General features: G+C 44.2%; 1 protein-coding gene across 1 annotated transcript in view; it reads right to left on the reverse strand.

Moving 5' to 3' along the window:
- Window positions 1-25,146, reverse strand: part of tnmd (tenomodulin) — an 83,068-nt gene that overhangs the window by 12,557 nt on the left and 45,365 nt on the right. Inside the window, exons 4-6 of the mRNA XM_046295827.1 lie at window positions 11,056-11,163; window positions 4,850-5,012; window positions 4,596-4,702 (exon numbers count right to left, since the gene is read on the reverse strand). Of these exons, the coding sequence (XP_046151783.1) occupies window positions 4,596-4,702; window positions 4,850-5,012; window positions 11,056-11,163 (378 nt within the window). The remainder of the gene's footprint in view (window positions 1-4,595; window positions 4,703-4,849; window positions 5,013-11,055; window positions 11,164-25,146) is intronic.

Here is a 25,146-nt window from a genome sequence, read left to right on the forward strand (position 1 = left end):
TGTCATTGTATGTGTCGAACTGCTTTGCTTTATCTTGGCCACGTCGCAATTGTAAATGAGAACTTGTTCTCAACTTGCCTAACTGGTTAAATAAAGTTGAATAAAAAAAATTAAAAAATATCATCATATCATTCCATTCCATCACCAAGAATGGAACGTTTTTGTGTTATGAGAATAATTGCGCGACCTAACAAATGTTTTGGGAACTTAAACAGAACCAATTTTGGTTTGCTGGGAAAACGTTTGCTGGGAAAACAGCAAAAAATATCTAGTTAACAGAAGAAAGGAAGACAAAATAAGGACAAAAGAAGGACAGAAGAAAAAGGAAAAGAAAGAGGAGAACAAAGTGAAACAGTCAGCACTTCTATTGCAACTTCGTATTTCGTCATCCTAACGTAGTCTACAATGCTATCTGCCCAGCAGCTAGCCAGCTAGCAAACGTCCACCGTCTACCGAATAGCAGCACTGTAGAAACTATTACACTCAACTGAACGACTTGATTAGTGTAGTGTTAGCTAGCTACATAGTTGTCTTTGCTGTCTTCGTATCCAAGATAATTGTGTAGTTTAGAGCGTGTAGTCTTAGAGTGATTATCTTAATTTACCGAGGTTAGCTAGCCAGCTATTTGTCATCCTTAACGTAGGAGACACTGCTAGCTAGCCAACAGCTAGCCAACGTCTACTGAATAGAACTTCCGCACTCAACAACCCGGTCGCATTCCGCTTCGCTCCACAGGTAGTATGACATTTTTCATTTCATTACTTTACAGCACAACGGTTTGATTTGTTTGATCGTAGCTAGCTACATAGCTAGCTACATAGCCGTCTGTGTATCAAAGATAATTGTGTAGTCTAGAGCGATTTTCTAGGTTAGCTAGCCAGCTATTGTCGTTCTTTTAACGCAACGTAACGTAATCAACACTGCTAGCTAGCCAGCTAGCCCCCGAATAGCAGCACTGTAGAAACTATTACACTCAACGGAACGACTTGATTAGTGTAGTGTCAACAACGCAGCCACTGCCAGCTAGCCTACAAAGTCAACAACGCAGCCACTGCCAGCTAGCCTATTTCAGCAGTACTGTATCATTTTAATCATTTTAGTCAATAAGATTCTTGCTACGTAAGCTTAACTTTCTGAACATTCGAGACGTGTAGTCCACTTGTCATTCCAATCTCCTTGCATTAGCGTAGCCTCTTCTGTAGCCTGTCAACTATGTGTCTGTCTATCCCTGTTCTCTCCTCTCTGCACAGACCATACAAACGCTCCACACCGCGTGGCCGCTGCCACCCTAATCTGGTGGTCCCAGCGTGCACGACCCATGTGGAGTTCCAGGTCTCCGGTAGCCTCTGGAACTGCCGATCTGCGGCCAACAAGGCAGAGTTCATCTCAGCCTATGCCTCCCTCCAGTCCCTCGACTTCTTGGCACTGACAGAAACATGGATCACCACAGATAACACTGCTACTCCTACTGCTCTCTCTTCGTCCGCCCACGTGTTCTCGCACACCCCGAGAGCTTCTGGTCAGCGGGGTGGTGGCATCGGGATCCTTATCTCTCCCAAGTGGTCATTCTCTCTTTCTCCCCTTACCCATCTGTCTATCGCCTCCTTTGAATTTCATGCTGTCACAGTTACCAGCCCTTTCAAGCTTAACATCCTTATCATTTATCGCCCTCCAGGTTCCCTCGGAGAGTTCATCAATGAGCTTGATGCCTTGATAAGCTCCTTTCCTGAGGACGGCTCACCTCTCACAGTTTTGGGCGACTTTAACCTCCCCACGTCTACCTTTGACTCATTCCTCTCTGCCTCCTTCTTTCCACTTCTCTCCTCTTTTGACCTCACCCTCTCACCTTCCCCCCCTACTCACAAGGCAGGCAATACGCTCGACCTCATCTTTACTAGATGCTGTTCTTCCACTAACCTCATTGCAACTCCCCTCCAAGTCTCCGACCACTACCTTGTATCCTTTTCCCTCTCGCTCTCATCCAACACTTCCCACACTGCCCCTACTCGGATGGTATCGCGCCGTCCCAACCTTCGCTCTCTCTCCCCCGCTACTCTCTCCTCTTCCATCCTATCATCTCTTCCCTCTGCTCAAACCTTCTCCAACCTATCTCCTGATTCTGCCTCCTCAACCCTCCTCTCTTCCCTTTCTGCATCCTTTGACTCTCTATGTCCCCTATCTTCCAGGCCGGCTCGGTCCTCCCCTCCCGCTCCGTGGCTTGACGACTCATTGCGAGCTCACAGAACAGGGCTCCGGGCAGCCGAGCGGAAATGGAGGAAAACTCGCCTCCCTGCGGACCTGGCATCCTTTCACTCCCTCCTCTCTACATTTTCCTCCTCTGTCTCTGCTGCTAAAGCCACTTTCTACCACTCTAAATTCCAAGCATCTGCCTCTAACCCTAGGAAGCTCTTTGCCACCTTCTCCTCCCTCCTGAATCCTCCCCCCCCTCCTCCCTCTCTGCAGATGACTTCGTCAACCATTTTGAAAAGAAGGTCGACGACATCCGATCCTCGTTTGCTAAGTCAAACGACACCGCTGGTTCTGCTCACACTGCCCTACCCTGTGCTCTGACCTCTTTCTCCCCTCTCTCTCCAGATGAAATCTCGCGTCTTGTGACGGCCGGCCGCCCAACAACCTGCCCGCTCGACCCTATCCCCTCCTCTCTTCTCCAGACCATTTCCGGAGACCTTCTCCCTTACCTCACCTCGCTCATCAACTTATCCCTGACCGCTGGCTACGTCCCTTCCGTCTTCAAGAGAGCGAGAGTTGCACCCCTTCTGAAAAAACCTACACTCGATCCCTCCGATGTTAACAACTACAGACCAGTATCCCTTCTTTCTTTTCTCTCCAAAACTCTTGAACGTGCCGTCCTTGGTCAGCTCTCCCGCTATCTCTCTCAGAATGACCTTCTTGATCCAAATCAGTCAGGTTTCAAGACTAGTCATTCAACTGAGACTGCTCTTCTCTGTATCACGGAGGCGCTCCGCACCGCTAAAGCTAACTCTCTCTCCTCTGCTCTCATCCTTCTAGACCTATCGGCTGCCTTCGATACTGTGAACCATCAGATCCTCCTCTCCACCCTCTCCGAGTTGGGCATCTCCGGCGCGGCCCACGCTTGGATTGCGTCCTACCTGACAGGTCGCTCCTACCAGGTGGCGTGGCGAGAATCTGTCTCCTCACCACGCGCTCTCACCACTGGTGTCCCCCAGGGCTCTGTTCTAGGCCCTCTCCTATTCTCGCTATACACCAAGTCACTTGGCTCTGTCATAACCTCACATGGTCTCTCCTATCATTGCTATGCAGACGACACACAATTAATCTTCTCCTTTCCCCCTTCTGATGACCAGGTGGCGAATCGCATCTCTGCATGTCTGGCAGACATATCAGTGTGGATGACGGATCACCACCTCAAGCTGAACTTCGGCAAGACGGAGCTGCTCTTCCTCCCGGGGAAGGACTGCCCGTTCCATGATCTCGCCATCACGGTTGACAACTCCATTGTGTCCTCCTCCCAGAGCGCTAAGAACCTTGGCGTGATCCTGGACAACACCCTGTCGTTCTCAACTAACATCAAGGCGGTGGCCCGTTCCTGTAGGTTCATGCTCTACAACATCCGCAGAGTACGACCCTGCCTCACACAGGAAGCAGCGCAGGTCCTAATCCAGGCACTTGTCATCTCCCGTCTGGATTACTGCAACTCGCTGTTGGCTGGGCTCCCTGCCTGTGCCATTAAACCCCTACAACTCATCCAGAACGCCGCAGCCCGTCTAGTGTTCAACCTTCCCAAGTTCTCTCACGTCACCCCGCTCCTCCGCTCTCTCCACTGGCTTCCAGTTGAAGCTCGCATCCGCTACAAGACCATGGTGCTTGCCTACGGAGCTGTGAGGGGAACGGCACCTCAGTACCTCCAGGCTCTGATTAGGCCCTACACCCAAATAAGGGCACTGCGTTCATCCACCTCTGGCCTGCTCGCCTCCCTACCACTGAGGAAGTACAGTTCCCGCTCAGCCCAGTCAAAACTGTTCGCTGCTCTGGCTCCCCAATGGTGGAACAAACTCCCTCACGACGCCAGGACAGCGGAGTCAATCACCACCTTCCGGAGACACCTGAAACCCCACCTCTTTAAGGAATACTTAGGATAGGATAAAGTAATCCTTCTTCCCCCCCCTTAAAATATTTAGATGCACTATTGTAAAGTGGCTGTTCCACTGGATGTCATAAGGTGAATGCACCAATTTGTAAGTCGCTCTGGATAAGAGCGTCTGCTAAATGACTTAAATGTAAATGTAATATAAATGTAAAACATTACTGGTACATTGTGTTATTACATTAATGAGAACTTTGGGGAAGGTTCTGTAATGGTTGTTACAGATGTTATGCACAACATTTAAATGAATGTTAGGAGAACATTCCAAGGATCTTTCATTTATTTTTATTTTTTAAAATAAAACCCTAATTTAATGGGAATCTTAATTAATGTTCTGGAAATGTTTCCGGGTTGCTGGGTAGGCCCTATGTACTGCAATACTTTGACCCTAGTGCACTATATAGGGAATAGGATGCCATTTCACATGCAGCCCCAGTACAGTACATACGTAGTCGTTGACAGGAACCTGGTCCAGGACGTCACGAGCGACGCGGTTACCTCTGACCTCAGCATCAGGTATGTCCTCCTCATCCTCCACCTCGTGGAACTCAGCATCTGCACCAAAAGGATGAAGTACAGAGAACAGCTGTTGATGTACTTTACTGGATCACAGCAGAAACGTCTGTTTTTCCTGTTTGAGGTGATGTGAAGGAGGGGGTGGAGAGGGGTGGAGAGGGGTGGAGAGGCCCCGGTGCCCTGTACCTCTCATGGGGGAGGGATGGATCCAGTGGATGGGCAGCTCCTGGCATATCTCCCAGATCTTGGAGTTGAGGAGGAAGGCTGGATTAGCGATGGGCTCCTCGGCAGGCACCCACACCTGGGAGTCCTCCATCACCTGCATGTCTATGCCCTCTGTCTCAACCACCTGTCAGGGAAAGCAAACACACGCACGCAACACACGCACACATGCACAAACATCTTCATTTTCGTGAAATCTTTGGGGAGTAAAAATGTTTGACCATTAAAAATCGTTGAATCCAGGCTGTATCACATCCGGCTGTGATTGGGAGTCCCATAGGTCGGCGCACAATTGGCCCAGCCTGGGTTTGGCCTTGGTAGGCTGGCATTGGAAATAAGAAGTTGTTCTTAATTATCTGACTTGCCTAGTTAAATATATGTAAAATTAAAAACAAACCTTAAGCTTAAAATACCATTTGAACAAATTCAGGACATGAAGACAGTCCTGCCTTTTCAAAAAAGTTATTGTTTTCCTACCTTGTCAGGACATTCGGGTGAATTGTTAGGACACTGGAGTCCTGATAAGGTAGGAAAACAAGTACACACACACGCGCGTGAGCGCACGCACGCACGCACGCACACCCAGCCTTACATGGCCGCAGGCACGCACGCACACACACCTTCCTCCACACACCTGTCAGAGCCCAAGAACACACACACGCACGCACGCACGCACGCACGCACGCACGCACGCACGCACGCACGCACGCACGCACGCACGCACGCACGCACGCACGCACACACACACACACACACACACACACACACACACACACACACACACACACACACACACACACACACACACACACACACACACACACACACACACACACACACACACACACACACACAGTTCTGTACCCTCTGCATTCTCAGCCTTCTCTCCCCAGAGCCACAGCACACAAGCCCTGGCCATGTCCTTTTATTCATCACCCTTTATTGTCCACTGGGAGCACCGCCACTTCCTGCCGCCTAGCCTCCTGCTCATTCTCTGTTTCTTCCTATCAGGCCTCCAGGCAGCCCTTTCTGCCCGACGATAATCCAACGACGGCATAAATTTGACTTTGAAATGACTTTCTAGTGCTTTATACTTTATTGTGCGGTGAAAGGCCGCAATATCATTAAAATACAGCAGCCACAATAATAAGCATAGCGTCCTCCCCCATCCCCTCCTACTGCATTCAGCTCAGCGACGTGCTTCATTTGTTCATACTGTAGTTCATGAGCTGTAAAGTAAACTATTATTGCTTAATGATAGGGAATGCATGTCACTGCTATCTAATAGAGATGTATGAAAGGGGCTTTTGGCGATGCCTGATATTTGTTTCTTTATGTATATGTAAATACGTCGGCAACAAACCCCTCTTCCCAGTGCCTCGTTAATTAGCGGCTGGAGAGAACAGCAAAACAGTTTACTTGACAAATGTTTTTACAAGGTGATTCTCTCCCGGTTTGAAGCTTAATTGCACATTAGTTGAAGGATCCCCGGGCTATGGTTGGAACCACTGGTATCATTTATATTAGGTTGTGCACTCACTCTCGACTCTCCCTCCCTTTCTTCCTCACACCTTGCCGATTCTTGCTTTATTTGAATTTACTGCCCATGCTGTTGTCTCGCTCTAACTGTTTGTGAAGTGACATGATGCCAGTAACCCTGTGGAGACAAACTCGCACCTCGTTCTGGCCAGATGAAAGAATGCGTAGCAGCGTGGCTACTCAAGCGCTAGCTGCCTGTGTCAGTGCTTAGCTAAGCTGCCAAGCCACCATGCCTTTGACACAGTTTGCTCTCACTCTTTTCAGCAAATGTTTAGCCTGGTCCTTATCGGGCTAAGCTAATGATGACTCAAAGGAGGACTAGGGGGCTCACTCCCCCTGAACTACAGACATTAAAATGAAGGCCAGGAAACACAAACCTGCCTAATTGGACCTCAGAACCACTGAAGCCAAGCAACTAAGCAACCTCCCTGAAATGAGTAAGTGGAGGTCAGGACACAGACTGACCAGTTGAGAAACAAGACCAATAAGGAAGATAATCACAATCCGGAAGGCTAAATTGATCATGGCTAGTGTGGAATAGGGATTTGACCACTACAAAGTCAACTTATGATTTTAGAGCTACATTTTTTTATCATGCATTTATGTCCCAATTTAAGCTGCTTTGTATCTATATAATATTGGACAAAGTAAAGACATTTTGTATTGGGTGTCAGACTAATATAATGTATTTGTATATTGTAACTTTGAGCCTATGTAAGTACATTCCACACACAATCAGTGTCATACTGTAAAGAACATATACTTGCCCTGTCTTGCTATAATGTCCTAAAGGTGCAACATTTGTTTTGTGACACATACTTAGGTCACTTGTGTTTGTCATAGATCAATGAACATTTTCTCATGATATCATAAGACTGTATATGACATTACTTCCCATCTGGCTGTCTCCCATACTGAACAGACATTGCACACTTTTCATAATGTTCATTATTTGTATGTTCAAAATGACATACAGCTTTTTGTTTTAGTAATATGACATTTACCTAGAGTACATATCATTCCAAGAATGTGTTGTTTTGCATGCATGGTATGGCATTGGTTTGTGGTTTTTATCTGAGTGGGAGGTTCTGGCTTGCCAGCTAGGCTGGTTGTGGCCGTACATATTAAGTGGTTCCCCCGAAGAGCAAGAAGGGATCCAATGACACTGTTCTACTGTCTGAAGAAGGAGGACAACAGCAATTCCATCGCTTCAACATTGGAGGAAACTGGAGGGAGGCTCAGGGATTACAGCCTCCCATCATTTCACATGAGGAACACATTGAAAATGGCGGAAAATCCTGGTGGCAAACAATTCATGTTTGTCACCTGGTTCTACTCCCCGAGTGCTTTATTTCCTTATCAGCTGCTCGCAGTTTCTCCACCAGCTGCATTGTTTTCACCTGGCCTCTGAGAATCTGAGGCTCCAGACACCCCGCGCTGAGCCCACGTTCACATAGCCCGCAGGCTTGGAGCAGCAGCAAAACCATTACTGTTTTCTCTTCAACCCCTCTGTGGTTCACAAGGTAGTACCACAGTCAGAACCTGAAGGGAGACTTGTCTGTGAGACAGAGGCCTCCCAGGCCACGGGTGGGTGGATTCTGATGGACAGTAGATCACGTTCTACTTTCTAATGTAGAGGAAGCCTACAAAATGTCAAAGGTCAGAGAGGTCTTCAAGTCCTTGATATGCTATCCCAATAATGTAGTTCAGTACCACTGTGTGTTATACAATACCGGTAATACTTTACAAAACAAAATAAACAAACATGAGTAAAGGATCAATAGATACATTGACAACATTTATAATAACTTAATAATTACAATGCATTGATAGTTAACAAATACATTAATAAATGTTTTTTATTAACAAATGCACTGCACAGCACATTGTACTTTAGGGTGTCATAACTTGACATTCCTCAGTTAAAAAGCTATGGACCAGTGTGCATATCGTGGGACTTGGTTTTCACTAATCCAGTATGATTATGAGCTAACCTTTTGTACATGCACATGTGTGCTTGTGCATCAATGCAGCCTTGTGTCTTTCCCTGTCCTCTGGAGCACCTCCTCCAATTTTCTCCCCTGCCTCCTCCTCACCAAAGACAAGGCACCTATCTGATTGATTCCACAGCTGTGAATTAAGGTTTAACAGAGAAGTCTAATTAGGTTTGACAGTGGACAAAAGAAGACCAAAATGGCAGTGGTGTAAAGTATGTAAGTAAAAATACTTGAAAGTACTACTTAAGTCGTATTTGGGGGTATCTGTACTTGACTTTAAAATCTATAATTTTGACAACTTTTACTTCTATACATTCCTAAAGAAAATAATATACTTTTTACTCCATACATTTTCCCTGACACCCAAAAGTATTCGTTACATTTTGAAAATGGTCCAATACAGGAAAATGGTCCAATACAGGAAAATGGTCCAATACAGGAAAATGGTCCAATACAGGAAAATGGTCCAATACAGGAAAATGGTCCAATACAGGAAAATGGTCCAATACACACACTTACTGTATCAAGAGAACATCCCTGTTCATCCTTACTGACTCAGATCTGGCAGACTCACAAAACACACATTCTCCTTTTGTCAATTATGTCTGAGTGTTGGAGTGTGCCCCTGGCTATCTGCAAATAAAATAAAAACAAGACAATTGTGCCGTCTAGTTTGCTTAATATAGGGAATTTTAAATGATTTATGGTTTTACTTTATATTTATTTAAAACCAAATGCTTTTAGACGTTTACTCAAGTAATATTTACTGGATGGCTTTCACTTTTACTTGAGTAATTTTCTATTAAGGTATCTTTACTTTTACTCAAGTATGACAATTGGCTACTTTTTCCACCCACTGCAAAATGGCAGGAACATATGGTGCAGGCTGGGCAATTAGTATCTGGAAACATGGGCCAGACATTATAAAGATGAGGGAGAAGGGGATGCAGTCTGGTTCTTTGTCTAAACAGCTTGTGTTCTTAAAGTCAGAAAGGGATATCTGTGACTTACTTGGCATGACAATGTACCAACATAATATAGGGTATTTTTTAAATGATGCACCAGGGAAGAGCGTTATGATATTTCCCAGATCCGTTGGAGCCATGTGTAAAATGGAAATGAAAGTGGAGGATGGTAGAGGTGGAAAGTATTGAGAGTGGAGAAGGCTGGTGGTTGAAAATATTGAGAGTCTAGAATGGTAAAGGCAAAAAATATTAAGAGTGGAGAATGGTATAGAGGCTGAAAATATTAAGAGTGGAGAATGGTATAGAGGCTGAAAATATTAAGAGTGGAGAATGGTATAGAGGCTGAAAATATTAAGAGTGGAGAATGGTATAGAGGCTGAAAATATTAAGAGTGGAGAATGGTATAGAGGCTGAAAATATTAAGAGTGGAGAATGGTATAGAGGCTGAAAATATTAAGAGTGGAGAATGGTATAGAGGCTGAAAATATTGAGAGTGGAGAATGGTATAGAGGCTGAAAATATTAAGAGTGGAGAATGGTATAGAGGCTGAAAATATTGAGAGTGGAGAATGGTAGAGAGGCTGAAAATATTGAGCGTGGAGAATGGTATAGAGGCTGAAAATATTGAGAGTGGAGAATGGTATAGAGGCTGAAAATATTGAGCGTGGAGAATGGTAGAGGCGGAAACTATTGAGAAACTATAATGGTAAAGACTCAAAATATTTAGAGTGAAGAATGCTAGAGGCTAAAAATATTAAGAGTGGAGAACGGTAGAGACTGAAAATATTGAGAGTGGAGAATGGTATAGAGGCTGAAAATATTGAGCGTGGAGAATGGTAGAGGCGGAAACTATTGAGAGACTATAATGGTAAAGACTCAAAATATTTAGAGTGAAGAATGCTAGAGGCTAAAAATATTAAGAGTGGAGAACGGTAGAGACTGAAAATAGTGAGAGTGGAGAATGGTAGAGGCTGAATATATTGAGTAAGGGATTCTTTAAAAAAACACAAACACTTTTATGCACTGTGAATTGTACTGTGGCACCAAGAAATTAGATATTTTGATTGATAGAATTTTGCCCATCATTCTCGCCAAACTTCACATAAGGCTATTGGGCCGGGAGAAGTGAGATGAATGCTATATCTCTTCCTCAGACCCCTCTTTCTCTCTCACACTTCCCCCTTTAGGCTATTTGGGTCAAGCCTTTCAAGAGTACAATTAAATATTTATATTAGTTCAAGATTGGCAGCAAACACCATTTGATATGTGGGCAGCTTTCAGACTGTTTCATGAGCACTGGAGACAGAGTTTCTTTTTCAGTGGTGGAGGGCAGAGAAGATTGGATGGTCAGGGTGAGTGTTTGTGCTCTGCTCTCTGACTACTCTTCTCTGTTTATTCCTACTACCCTTGCAATATGCATGATCGTTCCCTGTGGTAACACGCGCGCGCACGTGCACACACACACACACACACACACACACACACACACACACACACACACACACACACACACACACACACACACACACACACACACACACACACACACACACACACACACACACACACACACACACACACACACACACACACACACACACACACACACACACACACACACACACACACACACTGAGTGAGTCAGAGAGATGCAGATAGTCATTCTATACCAGTAGCTCTGTGTCCACTGTCACCACCTCTGTCACTCTGGGAAGCTCTGTGGTCTGGGTCTTGATGTAACACCGCTGGTGTTTGGCGAACCAGATCCCTGTGATTCCCTTTGAGGGAAAAAAGAGAGAAGGAATAATAATTATCATTATTTCATCTGTGATGTGGAACAGCTAAGCGCCAGGGCGAAATCATTTTTCAACCCGTTTCTATGGTCTCTTGAAGAAAAATCTAAGCTCTTAACAACTAAGAGAAGTTAGAATCTAATGAGTGTGCAAAGGTGCTTTCCATCCTCTTTGTCTTCTTTAATTTTCTAGTAAATCACAGTTTAAAGACAGCTCGGCACCTACAACACAAACCTTTTAGAAGAGACTGTGAGTAAAGAACGAGGGGTTCTTCCTAACTAAACAATACTTCATAGAGGGATGTCTCCAGCAGGAGAGTCAAGCGACATGTCAGAGGGCAAAGCAGCAGTTGCACCCCAAATCCCACCCTATTCCTTATTCTATACAGTCACTACCTTTGACCAGGGCCTATAGTAATGCACTATATAGCGAATAGGGTGTGATTTGGAATGCATCAGGTGTCTCTGCGGAGGCTGCCCCGGCTGAATTAGTCAGTCATAGGTCCCTGTCACTCTCTTAATCTGTTCAGCCAAGTGAAGAGCCACTCCCTTCAGCGCCATTGACGATCCTCCACTGTGTGGAATTCAGGGTCTTTTCAATTTGACGACCAGAGAAAGCTTAATTCAACAAAGCAGACATATCTGTTAATTGTCTTTCTGTGGGCCATTCTCTGTTTGACAAAGTAGTTCTGCCGGTATAAGTCTGAAACCCCAGGAAAGCATATCAGATTGTCTGCCGTCTCTAGGGCTACCATATATCAGATTGTCTGCCGTCTCTAGGGCTACCATATATCAGATTGTCTGCCGTCTCTAGGGCTACCATATATCAGATTGTCTGCCGTCTCTAGGGCTACCATATATCAGATTGTCTGCCGTCTCTAGGGCTACCATATATCAGATTGTCTGCTGTCTCTAGGGCTACCATATATCAGATTGTCTGCTGTCTCTAGGGCTACCATATATCAGATTGTCTGCCGTCTCTAGGGCTACCATATATCAGATTGTCTGCTGTCTCTAGGGCTACCATATATCAGATTGTCTGCCGTCTCTAGGGCTACCATATATCAGATTGTCTGCTGTCTCTAGGGCTACCATATATCAGATTGTCTGCTGTCTCTAGGGCTACCATATATCAGATTGTCTGCTGTCTCTAGGGCTACCATATATCAGATTGTCTGCCGTCTCTAGGGCTACCATATATCAGATTGTCTGCCGTCTCTAGGGCTACCATATATCAGATTGTCTGGCGTCTCTAGGGCTACCATATATCAGATTGTCTGCTGTCTCTAGGGCTACCATATATCAGATTGTCTGCCGTCTCTAGGGCTACCATATATCAGATTGTCTGCCGTCTCTAGGGCTACCATATATCAGATTGTCTGCTGTCTCTAGGGCTACCATATATCAGATTGTCTGCCGTCTCTAGGGCTACCATATATCAGATTGTCTGCTGTCTCTAGGGCTACCATATATCAGATTGTCTGCTGTCTCTAGGGCTACCATATATCAGATTGTCTGCCGTCTCTAGGGCTACCATATATCAGATTGTCTGCCGTCTCTAGGGCTACCATATATCAGATTGTCTGCCGTCTCTAGGGCTACCATATATCAGATTGTCTGCTGTCTCTAGGGCTACCATATATCAGATTGTCTGCCGTCTCTAGGGCTACCATATATCAGATTGTCTGCCGTCTCTAGGGCTACCATATATCAGATTGTCTGCTGTCTCTAGGGCTATCATATATCAGATTGTCTGCTGTCTCTAGGGCTATCATATATCAGATTGTCTGCTGTCTCTAGGGCTACCATATATCAGATTGTCTGCTGTCTCTAGGGCTACCATATATCAGATTGTCTGTTGTCTCTAGGGCTACCATATATCAGATTGTCTGCTGTCTCTAGGGCTACCATATATCAGATTGTCTGCTGTCTCTAGGGCTATCATATATCAGATTGTCTGCTGTCTCTAGGGCTACCATATATCAGATTGTCTGCTGTCTCTAGGGCTACCATATATCAGATTGTCTGTTGTCTCTAGGGCTACCATATATCAGATTGTCTGCTGTCTCTAGGGCTACCATATATCAGATTGTCTGCTGTCTCTAGGGCTACCATATATCAGATTGTCTGCTGTCTCTAGGGCTACCATAGAATAACATAGAGTCATCAGCATTTGACAATAGACTGCTGGATCTTTCCCGGCAACGCCTGCCTTCACATTGTATCATGATAAGTGGTAGCATGAAAATGGACTTGATTCAATCAGAATTGAATTGCATCTAAATGGCACAGAGCTCTGATGCATTTCTGACATCTTCTTTAAATCAGTGTTAACTCAGTAATACAGACACTTTTCTCCACTTGTCTCTAGACGCCACACATGACTACACGATATGACGCAACACCTGTTATAATCTCCTCGTCATAATCCCCCTGTCATAATCCTGTCATAATCCCCCTGTCACAATCCCCTTGTGTATAGTTTCATCTGCGAAGGGGAAAAACAAGGCAATAATAGCCGGCGACACAAAAGCATAATGTTTATGCCTGACTTTATTGTGATGAGCCTGTTTAATTTACTGTAATGGCAAGTGCCGCTACAGAGAGAGGGAAAGGACATTCTCGTGATGAGATGCAATGATTACCGGGATTGGTCAACCAGAAAATGAAGAAAAGACACATCATTACGGGGATAAGAAATGGGAAAAAGATGCGGGCTTATAAAACCACGTCAAAATACCGGCTCGCTATTCTCCCCAATTAAACATGCTACACATACACCAACAAGCTTTGAGCTTTCCAACTGAACAATGATTTGATTGGAGGGCCTGTTGCATCGCCATGGCATAGAAAGGTTAGGGGATGCTGTACCAATCAATCAATCATCAATCATACACATGATAAGACACACACTCTACTCACGTACACATGGATTTTGTGTTGTTGATATGTGGTAGTAGAGTAGTGGCCTGAGGAAACACACTTGAAAAGTGTTATGAAATGTAATATTTTAAATAGGATATAACTGCCTTAATGTTGCTGGACTAGTGGGGATCCTTAATACACACAAATACATTGTCACTTGGGCTCTATATTCCCATGTCTTCCTGAGTGTCAGGTGACGTGTTGAGGAAACAAACATGGAAGCTCAGGATGTTCATTCTACTTTTATTTAAATAATTATAAAAATTATTGAACTCAAACTCTCCCCTCAGCTCTTCTGAAAGCTGAATCTAAACCCATGGCATTAAATAAATAAATAAAAAATATATGTTTTAAGTGAGAATAGGCATGGTCTGAAGGCAAGAAATTCACATGAGCACCACAGTGCCTATTCCACACATGCTCTAACACTTACTTCAGTAGCTATGTGGGTATTGTACTTCAAACTTTGTGTAGGAAGGTTTGTTATGATTCAAACCTTCTCAAACAGTCTAATTCATACTCTTAGAGAAGGTGCTTCCACAATAATATGATTTGTACTGTATACAGGGTAAACTATTGGATTCGTCACACACCACAGTAAGACATTACCATTATGCTACCTTTTGTTATTTTTTTTATTAAATGAAAGTGCGCTTTGCTTTTATACTTACAATACCATCAGGCTTGATTGAGCTGGTTTGTCTTGTAGTAATGTGGTGCATACCTGGATTTCCTTAAACCTTTATTTTAGCACTACATGTCATTGGGGAACAAATATCATAATAACATCCTTTTTTTGGTCAGTAGGTGCTCAACATAACAACAGGTGGTGGTGTGTGGGACAGTATCTCAGATAGATGGAGCCTGTCTGCATTCCTGATTTCTGTAACTGTTAGCTTACGTGTAATATTGACATAAGTTCAGAACCTCCTCCTGTGGTCATTTACAATAAACACCTGCTACTCCCTGTGCTTGTAACCAGCTCTCTGTCTCCCATCACGTTCATTATAGAATACCTCACCAAAAACGACAGATTCAGTGGAGCTGCAGCTACGTCTAGCCCGACAGGAGAGACTAATTGATGAACTCTGTGAATCTCCTTCGCCAGTCCATTCCTGCTTCACCGATATCAGTTGCCACATCCTCCTCTCGTTCATCTTGCCCCATATCCATGACTAATAAATACAATGGCTCCCCAGGGATATGTCAACCTGTACATAGACCATCTGCCCGCTGACTTCACCTCTGACAAAGACAGGGTGGACAATCCAGGCAAAGCTCTGGATTGGGTCACAACAATATGGGCCGCTCAAAGTGCTGAATCTGTCCTCTGAATCAGGTGTTTGACCATTCAGTTTCAGGTCGTCACACCGGGGACCTGTTATGTGAGCTATGACAGGGCCGTCACTCCACCACTGAGTATGCCCTGGAGTTCTGCACCATGGCTGCTGGCAGTGGATGGAGTGAACCAGCTCTCCTTACAGTCTACCGGAGGGGTCTTAATTGGGAGTTACAGACCGAACTGGCCTGCAGAGGATATGTAACGGACCTCAACCAATAAATTGGATGTCCATATGCATTGGCAACCTACTGGTGGACCGCAGACCTATACAGTCGACCATGGCCTGCGAGTCTTCCAGGCCCATGCAACTCGGCCGTGCTCCTCTCACGTCTGCCGAGAGACATCGGAGGTTACGTGAAAGCCTGTGCCTCTATAGTGGAGAGAGTAACCACCTACTCAATAGCTGTCCGTTTTGCCCCCCCACGAAGGGGTGACCACAACCCCTCCACTCCCGCCCGGGTAAGCACCTCTATGTTTTTGAATATTACCAAAAGGCAGTTCGGTATCCCGGCTCTTCTTTCTGCCGATGGGGTCATTCAGTTTGTTGAGGGACTAGTGGACTCGGGGGCCGCAGGTAATTTCATTTACGAACAATTGGCACAACAGTTAAGAGTCAAACTAATCCCTGTTAAGCCTCCCCTTAGGATTAATGCACTGGATGGACAAACTCTCGGAACTGGTCATGTGACTCGCATGACCAAAAGTATCACCCTTCAGATTGGCCTCGTTCACTCTGAGGTCATTCAGTTAATGGTGTTGTCTTTGCCTAAAGAACCCCTAATCCTCGGTCACCCCTGGCTAAACCTTTACGACCCTGCCATCTCCTGGCGGCAAGGGGAACTGCTGTCACGGTCTCCCACCTGTTTTAAGAACGGCTTCAATCTACCCTGTTGAGCCACCTCTATAGAAGGATCGGAGGTTGCCATTCCAACACACATCCCACCTGTATATGCCCAGTTCCAGAGTGTCTACAGCGAGAAAAAGGCATCCATTCTGCCCCCTCATTGCCCAGAGGACTGCGCGATTGACCTCCTTCCCGGGTCATCGCCCCCTAAGGGTCAGATCTACCCCTTGTCCATTCCAGAGAATGAGGCTATGGATTCATCTGTCCATCCAAGTCTCCGGCTGCATCCAGTTTATTTTTTGTAAAAAAAAGGATGGTAGTCTCCATCCCTGCATAGATTACTGACCTCTCAATGACCTTACCACCAATAATTGATTCCCTCTTCCTCTGATTCCGTCCGTACTAGAACAAGTTGGACAGGCTACCATCTACTCCAAACTCGACCTACGTAGTGCTTACAACCTGGTCAGTATACGAAGTGGGGATGAGTGGAAGACGGCGTTCATCACTGCTAGGCGTCATTACGAATACCTGGTTATTACCTATGGTCTCACCAATGCTCTCGCAGTCTTGCAATCCTTCATGAATGAAGTTTTCCAGCACATGATCAATCAGTTCCTCATCGTGTACATTGATGATATCTTGATCTAACCTCACTCCCATTGCAGAACATGTACAGCATGTGTAACAGGTCCTCCAATGACCACAGGACCACCATCTGTATGTCAAGGCTGAGGGGAGCGCCTTTCACTTTACCACGGTAACCTTCCTAGGTTTTGTGTTGACACCAGGAGGGGTTAATATGGATAAGGCAAAGTCACGACCATGCTTAACTGGCCCAAACCTACCACTGTAAAGGAACTACAACGTTTCCTAGGATTTCCAACTACTACCGCAAGGTTCATCCGAAACTGCAGCAGCACAACCACTCCTCTCTCAGCTCTCACCAGTCAAAAAACCAGTACCATCCAATGGACCGACACTGCCCTTACTGCATTTGAGACCTTTAAACTCCTCTTCACCTCTGCACCCATCCTTAGGCAGCCAAATCCTACCCTTCCCTTTTTTCTGGAGGTTGATGCAGCCGAGGTCGGCGTAGGAGCGGTTCACTCTCAGCGGGTAGGGCCACCTCCCAAATTACACCCATGTGGATTCTTTTCCAAGAAACTGTCACCCGCTGAGAGGAACTATGATGTCAAGAACCGAGAGCTCCTCGCCATTAAGCTGACTATCGAAGAATGGCGCCACTGGTTAATTAAGAGGGAACTCATCACCCATTCCTTGTCCTTACCGACCACCGCAATTTGGAGTACTTAAGACGTGCTAAGAGTCTCAACCCCAGACATGCTCGCTGGGCAATCTTAATCACCAGTTTCAACTTCACTGTCACCTATCTGCCTGGCAAGAAAAATGTGGCTTATTCCTTATCCCATCTATTTGACTCCCCTTCCTCTCCTCCTGAGCCCATCCTGCCACTGTCTTGTGTCGCAGGACCCATACAGTGGGATATCCAATCAGCCGTCCAAGAGGCCCTACAACATGACCCAGCACCTCCCGACACCCCTGCAAGCAAGACCTACGTTCCGGCGTCCATCAGACCCCAACTAATGCAATGGTGCCATACCTCTCTGAGTTCTGGCCATCCCGGGAACACCCAGACCACGAAGCTACTGACACGCAAGTTCTGATGGTCATAAGTAACAGCAGATGTCCAAGATTACATTATTTCCTGTCCTGTCTGTGCTTGGGCAGAGAGCCCTTGCCAACTACCTACCGGTAAGCTCAAGCCTTTCCTACACCACACAGACCACGGTCCCACATCGCCATGGATTTCTTCACTAATCTGCTAGACTATTATTTTAGTGGTAGTGGACCGGTTCTCCAAGATGCAGACTCATCACCCTTCCGCATCTACCTAATGCCATGGAAATGGCCGAGTGCATGTTCCAATAGGTGTTTAATTTTAAGACATCATTTCGGGTTGGGGAGCACAGTTCGTCTCCACCGACTGGGGGTCTCCATCAGCCTATCCTCCAGATACCATCCGAGTGAAGTCGCTATCTAGCCTGGGCCGAATACGCACAGAACCCCCTGGTGCATTCTTCACTCCATCTCACTCCTTTCCAGTGTGTCCTCTGATACCAACCCCCCGTGTTCCCTTGGGAGACAGTGCCCGGGAACTGTGCCTGCCGTCGATGAGTGGTTTCAGCAGAAGGAGCAGGTTTGGGAGACCCCACATGGGCACCCACTTAAAGTTTCCCTCTCTCAAAAATGGTTCGCTGACCGGTGTTGCAGACCTACTCCACTCTTCCACCCTGGGCAACGTGTGTGGCTCTCTACCCAGGATATTCGGCTTTGTGACCCCTGCAGAAGTTCAGTCCCCGGTTCATTGGTCTCTTCAAAATAACACACCGCATCAATTCTGTCACCTACCGTCTCCCTGCCATTCCCATATCTTCTCATCCTTCCATGTGTCCCTTCTCAAGCCTGTGAGGTACAGCCCTCTCCATCCTCCAGTGGCGCACCTTGGCGCACCCCCTCCTTGACTCCAAGCGCCTGGGTGGCCGCATTCACTACCTGGTGGATTAGGAATGGTACGGACCCAAAGAATGACCCGCCCAGGACATCCTCGACCCAGCCATGATCCTGGCTGTCCACTGTAACCGTCCTGACTACCCAGCTCCATGTCCCTGGGGGAGGCCCCCTGCTCAGCTACTTAGGCCCTCAAAAGCCGCCCGTGGGAGGGGAAGGGGGGTTACTGTAACGTCTGCTTCCAACTCACACTCTCAAACACATAGATCCCCTGAATGCAACTCACACTCCAGATCCCAATCACCAGAATTCTGATCACTTGTTCACACACCTGTATGTCATTATCACACACTATTTAGTTCAGTTCTTTGCACCCCATCATTGTGGGGTATTGTTTTTTTATGATACACTTCTATTCGGAGCTCTGTTTTCCCTTAATTTAATCCTCCTGTGTTTTTGCCTGCCTCACTAAGAATGCCTTTTGCCTATTCTCTGTCTGTACCTTAGCCTATAAGATTTCCTCTTATCAACCTATTGCCTGATCTCCCGGACGACTTTACTAGACTTTCCCCAGGCTGTACTGTTGCCTTTTTGGACCCTCCGTGTATGACCTTCTGCCTGCCCCTGGACCCAGCTACCTGCCTCCTCCTGTGGTCCTTTACAATAAACACATAATGCGCCCTGCGCTTGAAACCAGCTCTGTCTCCCACTGTGTTCATTACATGATTATGCAACATTATTATCAACATTATAATACAGTTTAACACGTGCTCTCCTTGTGAACCCTCACAATGTTGTGGGTTTTATTGGTTTATTTATTGAGAAGACCCCAGCTCATAATCCTACTGATCATTGCTCAAAGCAAATTGGTGAGAGCAAGGAAACAAAAACTGAAGCAAATATTTACCATGCGATTAAACAATGCAGCTGGCTAGATGACTACAGGAGTGTGAAATATGGATGATCTGTTCTCAATGGAATGGTTCTGAAATATTCTCTCTCGCCAAGGCGAGGTTTGACCGTGAATATAGTATAGTCATTCATCTCGGTGGAAACGACTTGGGACGAATAAATGGGACAGCCCTGGTGTATCAGATACGAGCTGATTTGGAGGTAGTCATACGAATGTTCACTGGGACAACGGTGGTCTACTCTGACATTACACAGTGGAGGAGTTGGATGTTCTTGTGGGAGGAGGACATCAACAAGTGCATAGAGATGGCTCAGCGCTCACATGATATATGCCTATACTTTTAACCACTAGGCTAATAATAAATCACATCTTTTTTTAAATGGTATATCAAGCAGAATATCAAATTGTTAAAAATATGCCTAAATTGGTAATGCATATATGTGAGCAAATTACAGACTTTTCAAACATTATCGGCAAATGGCTAATGTGCCAAAGCGTTTTTAGAGTTGTTTAACGGGAGTGATGAGGGTGTGGATATAATGATAATGTAAATCATTATATTTCATGATTCTGTGCAAAATTACTATCACTTTATTCAAAATATCGGAATATCGGAAAAAAAGGTTATTCATGGCAACATATTAGGCAACATTTGTACAACATAGTACAAATGTTAGTACAACATTTGATGTACAGTCACATTCACCGTAGTTGTGCTATAAATTGCACAGCTGGCGATGCCTCATTGTGATTGGTTATTCCCCGTAATTTGCAACAAGTCAATGAGTGTCATCACTATTTTTCTTTTGCAGTACCTCAAACTGTCGTGATTACCAGCTGAGATAAACTATTCTGAGTTGTGTTTACAACTGGCTCAACGTTTATTGGCAGTTTTTTAACATCATCCTAAAACCTAGGCTGCATTCCAAACACTTAACAGACACACCCTCTCCCCTCAGTCCTCAAATTAAGTGGACACTTCTGATTATGTTTCATGACGTCTGACGAGTTTACACTTGCAGGGCAAGGGGCGAGGGAGGAAGGAATTCATTTTAAATGGACCGCACTTGCCTAGCTACTTCTGAGGAAGGAAAATGTTTTACTATTTTCAAAAGCTAACCAAACAAAAACATAATTACTTTTAGGAGACATGTTTGTGCATTAGTAGCAGAATTGAAACTTATTTACATTCGTTTTTAGTTACACTTGTATGTTGACTCCATATGGACGTTACACAACTTCTTCAGGCTCGGGTCCTTTATTCAGTCCTGACTGACGTGCCCAAAGTAAACTGCCTGTTACTCAGGCCCAGAAGCCAGGATATGCATATAATTGGTATCATTGGATAGAAAACACTTTGAAGTTTGTATAAACGGTAAAAATAATGTATGAGACTATAACACAATTGATATGGTAGCCCGAAAATCTGAAGAAAAACAAACCAGAATTATTTTTTATTTTATCTTTTAGATCCCATGCTCTTTCAATGGAAAGCTATGGGTCTTATGTAATTCCAGCTCCCAGATTGCAATTCCTATGGCTTCCAGTAGATGTCAACAGTCTTTTTTCAGAGTTTCAGGCTTGTTCCTTCCGAAATGAGGAAGAATTTTGAGTTTTGGCACCGGGAGTCACTGTTGGGAATCAGTCTGTGGGTGCGCGAGGAAGTAAACGCGCACAGGCTAATTTTACTTTTCTATTGAACATACTTCTTTCCGTATGAAATATTATAGTTTATTTACATTTTAGGGTACCTGAGGATTATATGGAAATGTAGTTTGACTTGTTTTAACAAAGTTTAGTGGTAACTTTTTGAATTCCTTTGTCTACATGTTGAACGAGTGGATTACTGAAATCGATGGCGCCAACTAAACAGACCTTTTGGGATATAAAGAAGGATTTTAACTAACAAAACGACCATGTTGTAGCTGGGACCCTTGGGATTGCAAACAGAGCAATATTCTCAAAAAGTAAGTGATTAATAATTATTTAACCTCAATTTTATGAAGCCTGTGCTGGTTGAAAAATATGTTGATGTGGGGCACCGTCCTCAAACAATCGAATGGTAAGCTTTCTCTGTAAAGCCTATTGTAAATCGGACAAAGCAGTTAGATTAACAAGGATTTAAGCTTTTAACCGATATAAGACACTTGTATGTTCATAAATGTTAAATATTACGATTATTTATTTGAATTGCGGGCCCTCTAATTTCACCAGATGTTGTGTAGCCGTAATTAACGTTTTAAGTTTTGACAGACTTTTCTTAGCGGATGTACAATCATCGCAAATTGAATTATGGGGCATTTCAGGCCCTGAAGTGAACATAATTGTACAATCGCGAACTACATTAAAAGCAAGGGCTGAGGGGCTTACGTTGCAAACTTCCCTTGCTTGGCTAATAATTTGGGCCGACGACAAATGCCGCCGCGGGGATTCCCCCAAGGGCATAAGGCGAGGGTAAGTGGACGAGGGTGTCTTTTATGAGTTTGAAACGCAGCCATACTCTGAGTCTGGAGTTTATTTTGTCTTAAAACTGGTTTTAACAGGATTCCTAGGACTTTTTTTGAGACGCTTTGTGGATACGCTTCCCTGGTCACTCCTCCGTTCAAGCAAGATGCATGCAGTATTACACACCACCTGCCACTTGCCTGCCTCTCCATGAACCCAAAGGCTTTTTTAAGAGCCACCTAAGACATTAACATAAGTGTGTGTGTCATTTAATCACGTAGTTAATCAAGTTTGCAAGCATTTCCATTTCTTTTGAGTGCACGCTGCTGAAATTTGATCTCTTAAAATTATGTTTTATTTTGACTGCATGCTGCTGCATCCTGATCTCATACAATTTTGTATTATTCTGTACAGAATCTGAAACACTGCATTTAGTATGATATGTTCGTATTGTACGTATTCAGTTGTGGGTGTCCATCATCCATTTCACATGATATGTTACAAATTGCAATTTGTACAATATGTCACGAATTTCAAATATGTATGATATGTTATGAATTCCAATTTGTTGTGGATAACCTTGGCTAGGTGGCTTACGCTAATGCTAGCTAGGTGGCTAAAGATATATAGGCTAGGGGTTACGGTTAAGGTTAGGAGTTATGTTAAAGGGTTAACGTTACGGTTAGGGGAAGGGTTAGCTGACATGCTAAGTAGTTGCAAAGTAGCTAAAAAGTAGTTAGTAGTTCCAAAGCTGGTAATTAGCTAAAATGATTCATGATGAGATTGGAACAGTCAAACTTTGGGTTACTAGACATTAATGTTTTATGCCCATCCTTTCACCCCAACCAACCACTCTCGTTTTTGCCTTATTAAGTAACTTTCTGTATTAGGTAACCATACCAAACATAACATACTAATTTCAGTGTTCCATATTTACATTTACTATGTTATGTCTAGCCTATGAGAACAGGCTGGCACACAGCATGTTGTGCAAGCAATTATTCAGATGTTTTTTTTTTTTTTTTACCCTGGTGCAATGTTTGCAACCCCCCTGACTACTTTTCAGTTGTGCATGGCGACTTCAGATTTTCTGTGAACACATTGAAAAGTAACTTGACATGGTGTTGATCAGTCAGCACAAATTTAGATGATAAGAATGACAAGACAGAAGGAGAGAGAGCTGGAATTCATTCTGCATCTTTGAAACAGCGATGCTGTCAGTCGAGTCTGGTAGCTTGATTCTAGCATGCACAACTGAGGTTCTGTTTTCATGCGTTTGGGGTACAACCATTTACTATATGCGGTTCATAACTAGTGGTTAATTTGTTTTCTCGGCTATGGTTTGTGTGGTCTTGGTTGTTAGTCGAGGAAATGCATCGTAGCTAACTGCAGTGTTTGTCCTGTCTGAAATCTGGCTACCTTGTCTAACTGTAGCTTAGTCTGTGCAATGGTGGTTTTAAACAACGTTAACCATCTATGTTTTGTGTAATAAAGTTTAATACATTGTGGCACATGAACCAGCCATACACCTTAGCTAATGTTACCTAGCTAGCTAACTGGCTCTCATAGAAGCCAATGACTTTTGCTAGCTTATTTATGCATATTTGTTTGTGCTCCGATTACACGTGTCTAGATCAGAAGTTTACATATAATAACATCAGCCTTGTATGAAAATCCTTAGTGCCCAATATAGCTAGCTAGCTTTCCTCGCTTGTTGGTTAGTTACCTAGCCAACGTAAGCTCTCATGTGACTGGTTGAACTTTTCATTAGCTACCTAGCTAATCAAAACAAAACCCCTTTCATTGTCTAGCTGTCTTTATTTGCCTGTTCATTAGCTAGCTACTACAAGGTAACGTTAGCTACCTAGATAATCGAAATATCTGTTTGCATTTATTGATTAACCTCAGCTTGAATACCACCATATAGCTAGCTATAGACAGTAGCCTTGGTTTGTGCTTCTCAGTAGCGGATGGACGGCTCATGACAAGAGGCGGGGAGTGTGTTCTGTATCTCCAATCAAGTTGATTTGATTGGTGTCATATTGGCTAAAATATGATGGGTAGGGAGATTTGAATTTAACACTGAGCGTCAACCAATGCGACTATCATTGCGTCTATAATTAGCTCTGGGTCGTGTTCATTAGGGAATACAGCAGAAAACGGAAAAACTAAATTGGGGTTTCTTATTGGACAAGTCCAAGTAGTTCCTTCCTCTTTCAGTCCAATTTCTTCTGTTTATTCCCGAATTGACACAATCCAGGATTCATGTCGCTGGCCGTAAACAATAAACAAGGTCATTTTGGGATATTGGAGTACCTGAGAAACAGGATGTAGTTCAACGAAAATATAAATGATTTGTCAAGTGTAAAGCATATTATTACAGCATAGCATAGCATCTTGATTGCTATTTTTAATTCACCTTTATTTAACCAGGTAGACTGGCAGACTTGTATTTTGGTTCAAATGAAACGGGATCATTAGATTAGTCTTAGTCTAGATTTAGTACAGTTGTAGAACACAAGTTTTGTATTGATGTCAAGCTCAAGGTTCTGGGAAACTGGCATTGAGGTAGGCCTACTCTAGTCTATTCTCTCGCCCCCAAGTAAATTCTACATCAATATTGGAAATGTATTCTTAAATTCTTGTGTATTTCAAAATTGTTTGAAGGTTAGTGATTGTGTAATATCATTGATTCAAAGCGTTACTGTAGTTCCAGATAGAATATTACACAAAATATGAACCACTGTTCGCGTCAAATTATTCATGAAATGACTACATTATTTTTTGTTGAGAAGAGCTTCATAAAAATACAGTAGATGTGGTGGTGGTGGCTGGTGGCAGGTGGTTGCACTGTGTGACCATAATGATTCTCATATAATAGACTGTTGAATATACTTGAAAGCCAGTTCCCTAGGTTCTTCCTGCAGCATGTTCCCTGTATTAGCCTGAAACAATAGAAAAGGGATTT

Source organism: Oncorhynchus gorbuscha, linkage group LG13, assembly GCF_021184085.1.
Source record: "Oncorhynchus gorbuscha isolate QuinsamMale2020 ecotype Even-year linkage group LG13, OgorEven_v1.0, whole genome shotgun sequence".
Taxonomy (NCBI): domain Eukaryota; kingdom Metazoa; phylum Chordata; class Actinopteri; order Salmoniformes; family Salmonidae; genus Oncorhynchus; species Oncorhynchus gorbuscha.